This window comes from Lepisosteus platostomus, chromosome 13 (genome assembly GCF_059453375.1).
Source record: "Lepisosteus platostomus isolate fLepPlt1 chromosome 13, fLepPlt1.hap1, whole genome shotgun sequence".
Taxonomy (NCBI): Eukaryota; Metazoa; Chordata; class Actinopteri; order Semionotiformes; family Lepisosteidae; genus Lepisosteus; species Lepisosteus platostomus.
The window spans coordinates 44,615,072-44,627,170 of NC_142623.1; the positions used below are offsets into that span (position 1 = coordinate 44,615,072).

The window sequence follows — 12,099 nt, forward strand, 5'->3', positions numbered from 1 at the left end:
TGTTTACAAATAATCAATCCAAAGACGTCTGCAATTTGAGATTTAATCTTTTATGAGGAACTTTACCTCAAGCCATCAGAAATCTGCATATACCATATCACATGCTCTGTGTGTGTCCATTATGGCTGTGCTCGTTGAAAAACATCCAAACACATGGTGAATTTAGTGCCAGCTGGTGGGACAGTGACTGGTTAGTGACAAGGATAAGCAACTCCAAATACTGTAGTTCAATAAATCAAATTTATTAAAGCTCTCCTCCAAATCCTATTAACAATTAAGATATTTACAGATTTAAAAATCAGTGCAGAAAATCCCTACTTTGTACATGATGAATTTATAACTTAAACAGTACAGTATTTTAAAGTCAGGGTGGTGTAATGGGATATGAGTTCCTGCCATAAGATTTAACAACATCTAAATAAGGCACATTGCCATGCTCCTCTTCAACAGTTTGCTCCACTGACACCAGACCCCAAGACTTTGGGTTAAGAACATGTCAAAGTCATTCCTTTTAAATCAGTTGAACTTAACTGGAATAATTGCTGTATCATTTAAATATCATTTAAAATATTGTACTGTATATGAATAATAATATTTGGTAGAGCACCATATGGGTTTTGGTTTTATTTGTTAAAGCTGGTGCTGAGTGGGTACATGAAGCAGTAGAGCAATATCTGGGTACCACATGTCCTAAGGTGACCTTGAAGTAAACACAATAAAAGGAGTTCCAGATCTTTCAGAGGACAGAAGCACAGTCAACCCATTGGATCAGAATTATGTTAAGCCCTGGTCTCCTAAGGAGGTGAATCTGTTTAGCTAACAGCTAATAGAACAGGAGATTTGCTTTCCCAGATCCTGGAACAATCACAAGAAATTAACTCCATACAAATAGGAAAGCATAACTGTTTAACTCACAACACGAACTCAGATTTGGGTCAATACTTTCTGGTGTGCGAAGGAAAAAAGAGTTCCTTTCAGTGGATACTGGAACATGGTTAGAAAGGATCTGATCCCGAGGTCTATAAAGTTCAGCCAGAATTAACAGCCCAATGCATTTGTTCATGTTTCATTGCACTGAATACTTTTTATCCCTTCAGAAAAATATTTACAAGAAAATACAGTGCAACAACCCCAGTACTGTTTTATTACAATTACAAAACATGTTCAAGAGCCCCAAATTTCCATTCTGGCCCTGTGTTTTCCCTGTGTGTCACTTCAAACTTAAAATGAAAAGGCCCTCAACATCTGGATTAAGGCGGTGTGCTTTAGGAACTGTGCGCCTTCCTTTCTTTGGTTTACATGCATTTGATATCCAGTACTTCATTCACTGTTTCCACATAGAAAAGATTACGCTTCCGTCTGGTCCATCTGATCTCCAGCTAACACCCGTGTCATATAATTAGTGGTTTGTGTTTCTCTCACAGTGTGTTCTAGAAGTGCGTTCTTCATGGAAAGTAATCCGAAAATGCAGTTAAAGTATGTGGAAGACAGTTTGTACAATGATCATCATGTGACATGTACAGTATGACTGCATCTTAGATAATATAAAAATGTCAAAGGTCTTTGTTTTGATTTGGAACTACACAGCAATTACACAGATGTCTTTTTTTAAATGACCATTAGAAACACATTTTGATTACCTTCCATGGATTGTTTCCTTTATACAGTACATCTGTGTGTGTGAGTGCTATATGGGGCAGTAGCCCTGATTTGTAGACCCACAATGGACCAGACTTCAACAGTTCAGTGTAGGTGTGCTGTTAGTAGTCTTGTTTGTGACGATAAAGTACATGGTGAAAATCGCCTGCCATTTTCAAGATGTTCAGTGCTGCTAACATAAGTCCCCTGATTACAACATTGGACTTAAAAGCCTGGGCCGACTGTAATGGCTTCTCACTGTGCAGGTGCTGCACAAGTGATATCCATGTACCAGAATAACAGAATACAGGCCCTTATGTTAAACAATGTCATAGGATTACTGTATACAGTATATAATTTTTTGTAACTCACTGAAGGCCATATATTTGTATGTACAAAACCTTTTTGATTTCTGACCTTTCATTTCCTGAAAAAGGAAAGGAAAGGAAAAATGTATCTCAAAACAACACACTGCACAATACTTACAGAAATTCCTGTAGTAACCATTTAATAAAAGATTTAGATATGGGAAAGCGGTCATAGTGAGGTCACTGTCTCAAAACTGACAGTAAGACATACAGTATATCCTATCTGCTTTTTGTTCAAGGAATCAATTTGCACAAAATACCCATAGGGCAACAGCTGAAGCTACACAAATTAAATCTAACAAGTTATTAAACTAAGCAAATATTTATGTGAATTGATCTTTTGTTTCTTTTTTGTGTCCTCAGTCTTAACTGACGTATCGTCTCTCTTGTTGCTGTAGAAGTTAGCAGAACTGATCTTCACCTCACATACACTTTAATGATTTCTATATAGACAACTAAAGAAAGTACATATTGCACAACAATACATTTTAAAAGGCAACAAGACTATTATATAGAAAGAGTAAAACTCATTAACATTAAAATAAGCAATAAGTAAAAAAAGAAAAACAAATAACATCATCTCTGAGACAGTGTGTGTAGTGTTCTGTCATAGCTTGCTCTGATCTTCAAAGAAACAGAAAACAAGTCCTGCAGAGAACTTTCCGAAATTCTTGTGATGTTTTGGGAAAACAAATGCATGGTGTGATAATAATTTAACACCACCCGATTGATCCAAAAAGTTTCCGCCCAGGATGGGTCTCTGTCATTGCACTGAGCAAGTCTTCTGGAACTGCAGGGTCTGTCTCCAGCACGCCCCTCCCAGTGACCGTCTCAAGACCACTGCGCTCCTGTGGGCGTCTGGCACGCGGATTACCTGAATGTGGAAGAAGACGCGATCTGCAGGTGAGCTGGCTTGGTGGGCACAGGAGGCTTGACACGGGAGCTTTTCCCACTGGACACCTGAAGCCCGTTGAAGCTCTTGGCGAGCTCGGCCACACGACCCCGAGTGAAGGTGCCTTTCGGAGGTGCTTGACCATCTTCCCTGCCGCTCTCCGGGACCGGCTTCCTGGCTGCGGGAATTACTTTGAAATCTTTGCCTGTCAAATCGAGGAAAGGAAAAGGAAATCAGACGTTCAGCAGAGAAAACCACAGACCCCCACCCTGCTTTCAAGCCTCTGTAATAATGCAGGCAGGAGGCAAGCAAATGCCAAATTCCCAACTCAGTTCCTCATGTGGCCTTGAGAACAAACCTCATGCCTCCAGATGCCTGCAAGGCAACGCCCATCCCCCTCTCCTCTCACCACAGTCACAGCCACACCCACAGTGATGGCAGCCCAGGGTCCATTTTCTCCAGCTGATGCACTGCACTCATGGCTGAGGACAAACTTTTACCCTGGTTCATTTCAAATCATTTCTTCTTAGCTCAGCTCCAACCCATGGCCTGATGAAGTACAGACCTATTCCAGTGTGAATCTGTTCAGATCTGTCGGGCAGCAGTTTCATGAATATATAAGGCCATAATACTCAATGCAGATGGAGCGGGTTGAGCTCTGCTAACTTGTATTGTGACTTTGCTTGAGCAAGAGAGTGGTGGTACAGTAGTTCATCTGGCAGGATACTTGTTATGGATGAGTCTTGGGTAACAGTATTACACACATGAGAAACTGATGATTATCTTTTGATGATAAAACCAGTTGTAACCCCTTCAGCCCAGCTTGCCCACTTCATCATTAGTAGTTAATTGATCCAAGGATCTCATTCTGTCCTTTCTTGAAAAAAAACAGGGTATCTTGTTCCAGACTCCCACAACCTTTTGAACAGAGATGTGCTTCCCTGTTAGTGCCTATGAGGATTTTGAATCCTTGTATCGGGTCCCATTATAGCCTTTTGTATTCAAGACTGTCAGTGCAGAACATTCCCGTTGATTAATTGGACGATCTTAACTTTGTCATGGTTGGGCATTTGTCATTGCATTTTTGACAGATAAATTATTCTAAATAGCTAAGTCTTTTTTGTGGGTTTCCTGACCCTCTTCATCCAAACAGAATGCACTCACAGTGGCTCGTGAATAAGTATTTCATCGAATACTGTTGGATCACAAGAAGTCCTATAAAATGAGTTTCAGCTGCTATACGGAATCACCAGGCCTCACCTAGCCTCACAAAAACTAAAACAGAATAGTCACCGCCCTATGCAACCTCCCGCCCTGCAGAATTAAAGTTGCTTGACCCCTTATTACAATGTTTCAGGTTAATTAGCTGTCAACATCCAGATATTCCAGATGCGCTGAATGGCCTCCTCTTGTTCATAAGCTTCGGTTCATTTTTCAAGGATGGTGGAAGTGGAGCAGAGAAGAATGGCATTTGAATACACACATGCTTTTCCCTCTGGGCACTTGAAGAAAATAGATTGAGAGGCAGTAGAAAGGCCCCACAAATGTAGGAATACGAAACCTTTTTTTAACAAAATTATTTTAAAATTCAGAAACTTCCAAAACATTGGGCCCATTTTCAAAGTACTTGACTTTTTTCCTCTAAAATGCAGATTCTGGTAGCTATCTGTGACTTAAGAAACTGGAGCAGGGACACAGCTGTTCATTCTTGCACAGGGGAGATGTCTTTGTTGAGGAGACAGGGCTGCAGCCAAAACCTTCCACACAGACACTTCAGAGACACAAGAAAGCGCAGTGAGCTGCACTTATTTTTAGCCCTTCCCAAGGGGACCACAGATGTGCACACACACCCTGCCACTCCCCGGGCCTGAAACTCAGATCTCTTTACATCAGGCACTTGCATTTACAGTACAGGCGGTGGGTGGAGCTCTGGCAGATTCACTCGCCTATCGGCTCTGGGTCAGAATTTAGCTCATGTCAGAAATTAAGTCTTATATTTCAGAAGTGCCCACTTGCTCCATCACAAGATAAAATAGGCTGCTCGTTTTTTTTTCTTTTTGTGGGTGTATAAGGAACATAACCCGAACAACTGAGGTTGTCAGCGCTAGAGGAGCTCACTGACAGTTCTAGAACAGTAAAACCAGTACAGCTGCTGCTCTCTTCCCGTGACAATTCACACAAACAGGGCGCTGCCTGGATTCGTCGGTGGTGTTTCTCATTTTTAACTCAGGTGGCACAAGAGGTGCCCTGTCATAAATGAGCTCACGAAACACATGGCGGTGGTGAAGCTGTACAGTACTCAAGCTCAATTTTTAGGGAAGCTCTTCAAAGAGCGTATGAATAGTCAGTCAGCGTTTCCCAGCATTGGCAGTAATGCTAAGTAGTCCCATTATGTTACTACCATAAATGAATACTGAATATGCGATTTTAATTTTAAAGTCTGGTGTTATACATTTAAATACAGGGGTTCATTACACCACTGATGCATGTCAATTGCTGAAACAGTCTCACCAGACAACCCCGGGCAATGCTGAGTAAGTATCACGCACTGACTCCCCTTGTATCTCAAATTCCAAACCCAGGAAGTGATGGGCTTGTCCTAATACCCTATAGTACATGCTGGGTTAGAGGGGAGGGGAGCGGCTGGAGGTATTCACTGTACCTGAGCTCTTAATTACCTAATTGATATAAAGATTGCCTCAAATGGACCACTTCTGCATTTTTCCCCTGTTCCTGTAGATAAAAAGAAACCCTTAATCTCTGACAGATTGTGGACCCCCAGAAATTAGAGGCTGTCATGCCGGTTAAATATTTGAGTTAATCTGAGCTCTAATCTGATTCTGTAGCCTGATGGTATGATGGTACATATCCACTATTCCATTGTACCCCCCGTTAGGAGCTGAGCGACCAAACAGGGCAGCCAGACTTGAACTGTCCTGGGGCTGGGATCCTGTGCAGTTGCTCCCTGTGTGCATTAAAGAGGAGGAGTTGCTCCCTGTTTGCATTAATGAGAAAACCACTGGGAGAATTCATCCTGGCTGAAGAACAGGAATTACAAATGACTACATTTTCCCCCATTGTTTCTATTCTAGACATTTTTTAACAGTAAAATGCTGAAGCCTGAACATGTACATACTGTACAGTGGCCCCGTCCTTGAAATTTGCAACACCTGAAAATCTTTCAAACCGCAGCTTTTTGTGAGGAAGGAAAGAGCAACATAAACTTCTACAGCCTCAGCTGCAACTTTGAGTAATTAATCTGTCTTCCCATTTAGATTTAGTATTCCTTCTGGTTACCGTTTGGAAACAAACGCTTTAAAGCTTTTTTTCAAAATGCGCACGTACTCGTCAGACACAGTGTAAATCGGTATTCACAAAGAAAAAGGGGCTTTGTCTCAAACACAATAAGTGGCAACTTTGCCAGCAAAGACTTCCAGTTACTGTATATAAGAAGGCTATCATGGAAATCAAAGATCACGTTCACAAAGATTCAAGGACAGATGCACAACATTTTTAATGCTGCCTTGATTCTCAAAGAACACAGTCTAATTTTAGATGACATTTTTTAGAAGCTTTGTAACCAGGGAGGGAAGTTATAGGGTTAAGGATTTATTTTTCCTTTTCTTTTTTCCACCCTCATGACCCCTGACCCGCAGTTCCTCTGCTAATATCCTACTGGTCCCGTGCGTGGGCCACTTTAACTCCACCGGCTCTGGTTCAGGCTGATTGTCTTGATATTGTGTGTGGTCGCCACGGAAACCTTGGAAGAACTCCAGCGAGCAGCGGACACGCAGGCTAGGGTAGGGTTTCACACTCCTCAGAGTATCAGTGGACAGGACCTCTGTGCCGTGCATGAGCAGAATGCGAAATCCACTGTCGTTGAATGTGGAGCTTATTAAAGGGCCAGTGCTGTTTTTTTTTTCAAAAACAAAACATATTTCACGGCCCGTAACCTTCACAGTTTATAGCAGCTTAGGCCCAGCATTGACTTTTAGAATGTTTCCAGTTTTGCAAATCCTCTCACACACATCTTCTGTGCCCCCATGGACACTTGGTAGCTGACTAATGCACCCAAGCGCAATAAAGCTAAAAAAAGCGAGCCTGTCTGAGCACAGCGTGGCCTGGGCCACTGAGAAGCAATGGGGAAGCCGACAGTCCAATTTACTGCAGGAGTTTACTCACACACGTATCTGACTAGCCCTGTGCACCACACAATGTTTTATTTATACCAGTCCCTGGGGACAAACAGGAATTAGGAATTAGGGAACAGCCAAACTAAAAAAGATTAACTCCCATGAAGATTTCAAAGCACTCAGGAAAAAAAAATGAATTATTGGATAACGTCTAAATCTATGAAGCAACTGTAACTTTTTTTTGCCTTTAGGCAAAGCATGACTGACATGTGCTAACTGCTAAGGGAACGTCTCGCTGGAGACAGCTTGCAAGCTTTTGATTTACCAGTAGTGTGGAATCGTTTGTTTTATTTCTCCTGCCAAGGGCTCGTTCCAGTGACCTATTCATCAGGGGTGTCTTTCATCGTCATATCACGTAAGAGATGATACTTTCTATATTTAAGCAGGCATGGGACTTTCTGCTTTTCTCAGCCTCCACCGGAAAGTGCAGCAGTGCACGGGGGACATCTCTGAGAGGATGGTTTCATTTGTCCCTTGTGTCACACCATACAGTAGATTAAACAGACTTACAGGTATGCATCCTGACACGGACCCCGTCAATCACACACGTGTTACACAAGCACCAAACATTGCCAAAAATACCCCTTCTTTACCTCACTTTTCTCACTCTTGTGAATCTAGAATGTTTCATTCATGATCCATGCTTTTCGACTTCTCAAGAAATTAAAGTAGTGAATTATTTAGAGAGGTCTTTACTTCATGTGTGTTCTGTCAGGTGTAAAACTTGTGCTTGTAATTGAATTCCTTTGCGAGCTTGAGGTTTTCTGGGTGTATGTCAGGGTGCTTCATTGTCTGGGAAAAACATCTGAGTTTTGATCAGACTGTCCAGTTGTGAGCAACAGCCATATGTCTTTGGTTAAAACAGCTTAATGTTCTTTAGTGTCTAGCTGTTCTTAAGATTAACCTTTGCTTTTTGTGAGTATCGGTCTTTTCATCACATATTATTTTAATTGCATGCTTGCAGACATTTAGAAAGCGTCCTTAAGTTTTCTCCTTACACCTCATTACACAAACACAATGGATTATACTGTTGTACTGTATATACTAATTGTTACTGTCTTTTTTGCCTTTCAGAAACACTGTCTAGGTGCTAGACACCAGTCAGCTTTGTGTTTTTTCACAAGTATTTGTGTGGGCAGACAGAGAGATTGTTAGATAGAAGTAGCTGCTGTGAAATATGGCCTCTGTCTCTTTAAAACTCTCGAAGAGGAACACAGTCCTACACAAGAGCACCGAATTCCAGAGTGCTGCAGCTGTGAGCTCAGTCAAGGCTGGTTGCAGAGGGGTCACAGGAAAGGTGTGTGTGGCTGGAGGCTATAGCGTGCCTGGGAAGGCACTTACTGGCTCAGGAGCTAGCAGCTCTGGGCCCGAAAGGGCTTGGAATTGGAATGCGTGTCCTTTCTTGTTGAAGGTGAAGCACAGGATTGGGAAGTATATTTCCAAAGGGCTGTTGTTAGGCTGGCTGTCCAAGCACAGAGTAGAAATTGCCGATGTATATCAAACAGAAACTGTGGACCAATATCTCAGTGGATCAGCTGCGATCAAATGTGAAAAATGTGCCCGGTGGTCTCTGTTTCAACTACTTTCAACAACATTATGATTCATTTTATATACTGTATATACAGTATGCTGTACGTGTTGTTTCATTATGTTCCCTTTTGTCAGGTTTACACAAGATGTTTAGGCCTATTTTAAATGTGGTGGAGTATGTACTGTAAAGTGGAAACATTTATAGTCAGTGGGAAGTACTCACCAATACAGGAATGCAAAGCTATTTAAGAAATGGTTAAAATTAAAATTTAAAATGTAAAATTCAGGTCATTGAGGACAATACTGCAGATCTTAATAATGCATAAATTGTGATTGATAAGAACATACAATAAGACAGGATAGAAATGAACACATGCAGCCAAAGTAAATATTATTTGCAAAGTTATTTGGAGATTTTTAGATGGATCTTAGGTACAGTAGATAGACATGCTCTAATCATCCTAGTTTATCAAAGTAACACTTTACTGCTCCCGGAGTGAGTATATGCTTCCTAATTATTGCCGCTATATGTTCATCTTTCGATAATCCTCCTATACCAGCCTGTGTCTAGGAGTTCTCAGAAACAGCAGGACAGTGTCCTCCTCAGCGCTAAGCAGCCGACCTCCAAGCACACTTCTGTTAAACAGGATTAGGTGCAAGCACATTTTGAAGAAAAGGAGGAATTCTGGTCACGAATCGAAAAAAAATGAACGGCATCTTAGGCAACAATGTCTTTCAGGTGGTGGGGGGGATTCTGGAGGGGGCACTGCAGGGCCCTCCTGCCCCAGCGGTGGCAGGGCGCTGTGAGGCGGAGCAGACGGGCTCGGCTCAGGTAACAGCCAGGACAGTGGAGACGCAGTGACAGATGCTAATGTGCCTGAGACAGTGAGACAGAGCGTATGGCGGGGCTGGGGGCTGCGGAGAGATGGAGGTGATCTGAAGGCTGGGGGGGGGGGGTGGGGGCGGCCATCTGGGACACAGGCTGCAGAGGTCCCTGACAAGATTCAGTACCTGCGCCACTGCGGAGACGTGACAGCTGACTGGCCACCAGGACAAAGACAGGCAAGGGGATGGGGGCTGGGGGGGCAGCTTCTCCTGGACGGAAAGGCTCTCTGGAGCAGCAGACGCAGGTTTCTTTATTTTCTCCATTTGTGCACCTTCGGGGACGTGCAGGCGGTCCCCTCCCTGCTGTGTATCAGTGCCACACAATCTCTTCCTGAATCGCCTTGGAGTTGCTCCGTCATGCGCTTGTACGCATCTTTTCTAAGTCGATCATTCGAGCATCCGAAAGAATTTCGGTTTGGTGAGACAGTGCGAAGCAGTGACTTTCACCCCTGAGACATTCAGAAAATGTGAAAAAAAATCAAAGACATGTAAGGGAAAAAAAAGCAACTCAGAGATATCTGTTCAATGTTTGAAAATTAGCTAAAACATGATATGGACTCAAACCATTATTCAGCTGAATATGCAGCACATAATACTGACACATGACTCTCGTTTATTCATATGTAATAGAACATTTCTTGAGCTTGAGCTGTGGTGAATGGTTAAAAAACGTCACGTTCTACATGCTTCATTAGCATGATTGTGTGGTGGTGTGTGGGGGGGTGAGTTAGCTGAGCTGTTGGGGTGCAGCCATGGTAGTGCGCGGTACTCCTGACTGCTTGGACCAACAGCTACACATTTTGTGAAGCAATACACTCTCAGTTTTAGATTTTGTAAATGGGCCATGGCAACGTATAACACTGAAACAAAAACGAAATTAAATTAGATTGATTTACTTCTATTGTTTGAAACATTAGAAAGCAACCCCTGCCAGTTCTTGTTCTTTGCCTTAAGAGAAAGGTCTGAGTCCGTGCAGGGAGGGATGCCAGACCCCACCTGTATATAATGTAGGCAACACCTTGAAACCTGAGACCACTCCGGACCTCTGTGGTTTGTCTCCTGAAAGAGACGCCTTTCCCACAGAGATTATAGCTAGCTCGGAAACACTAGCTGCAGCCTATGTGCCTGCCCTGGCTAGTAAACACATACCTCGAGTTCTTCTACTGCTCTTCCTAAAATCTAATTGCAGACAACATAGTGAAGAGGTCAAAATCTAATTGAAGACAAAGTGGTGAAGAGGTTTCTACTAATTTTCTCAACTGAGCTCCATATTTGCAGAGTTCAGTACGTGAAACGCAGCCCTGGACTAGATGATGGTAAACCAATACTGTTCCAGCAGGTGGGATATCAAGTCTATTGTTTCTCCCGCATAATCTCGTCAGATCTGCTTTTCACCTGAGGAGTGTAATCAGCAGTTTTATTGCAGCACACTAGTGAGCTGGTTTCTGCCTTTGCTCTGATCCCTACCTTTAAATTAACTCTCAAGACATCCTCTGGCCTGCTGAAGCACAGAAACTAAAAGAGTGTTCACAGGGTATTCTGTCTTTGCTTACAGCAGCGATAGGGCTGCTTAAATGACACACCGTTACAAGCAATTTGTATGGTATAGTTTTAATCAGATAAAGTTGAAATTCACAGTACCACATTAATTTCACAACTAACACACTAACTCTGCTGAGGAGGCTTTGGTAAGTCTTCTTGCAACAGCCTTGTCATGCACTTTTTTGGCAGGTGAAATCCACTAGGTGGAGACATTTTTGTTTTGTTCATTTGATAGAGATGTTGCTGTACTTTTTTCCCTTAAGTTCTGCTTTTTCCCCACAGAGTTTTTAACACTGCCTTCATCAACACACGAGAGACCAATAAAATGAAGATAAAAAAACTAAAACTGACATCAAGGTCTGTAACCAGACAATGGGGATACTATTTAAAAAATATTTATTATATATAAAATAGACATTTCATAGTGAAGCACTGTAGTATCTAATGTGCAGAAGACACCACCGTACTGGAGCAACTAAACAATATTTTCCCTCAATATTCTCTGCTGAATTCCCAAGCTTGCAGTTTTCAACCATTCTGCCCCTGTTTTAAAGCCTACCGTATAAACAATGTGGAGATTTGTTTAAGTGATGCTCTGACAGTGCATGTCTTCTGTTTTACTGCTCTTCTTAATCACACTAACAAATCCCAGAAAAACATACATTGGTCTCAAAGTTTCTCTTTTACATGTTGAATCACTTTAATCACAGGGGGTACCTATCCTGTGATAAAAGCATAATGCCAACTAAAAACATCTTCCATACCCAATAAGTTACTTGTGTAACACGCGCATCTCTGCCCTGCTGGGTTTCAATCACTGTTGATCACAGGCTCAGAGAGGACACAGGGCCAGGAGCGCACTGTGCTTTGCAGAAAGAGCCGGGTCTGACCCACAGGAGAATCCTACACTGTCTAAGTCTCGGGGGAGTGATGTCACTTCTGTAACATGCACAGTGCGCTGAGCCCTGTTACACATGCAGAATGCAACTAGGGGAGAGTGCCGCAGGATTGTCACATGAAAGACATGTTGCAAGTGAGAGTGCTTCAGAGA

The 12,099-nt window shown here is 42.4% G+C and overlaps 1 protein-coding gene across 3 annotated transcripts in view; it reads right to left on the reverse strand.

Annotated features, from left to right (window-relative positions):
• Positions 1–221: 221 nt before the first annotated feature.
• LOC148650762 (SH2 domain-containing protein 4A-like) overlaps positions 222–12,099 on the reverse strand; it is a 43,588-nt gene continuing 31,710 nt past the window's right edge. For all 3 annotated transcript variants that reach the window (XM_088604904.1, XM_088604901.1, XM_088604903.1), the window contains one exon: positions 222–3,103. In XM_088604904.1, coding sequence (XP_088461030.1) covers positions 2,877–3,103 — 227 coding nt within the window. In that variant the 3' untranslated portion in view covers positions 222–2,876. The remainder of the gene's footprint in view (positions 3,104–12,099) is intronic.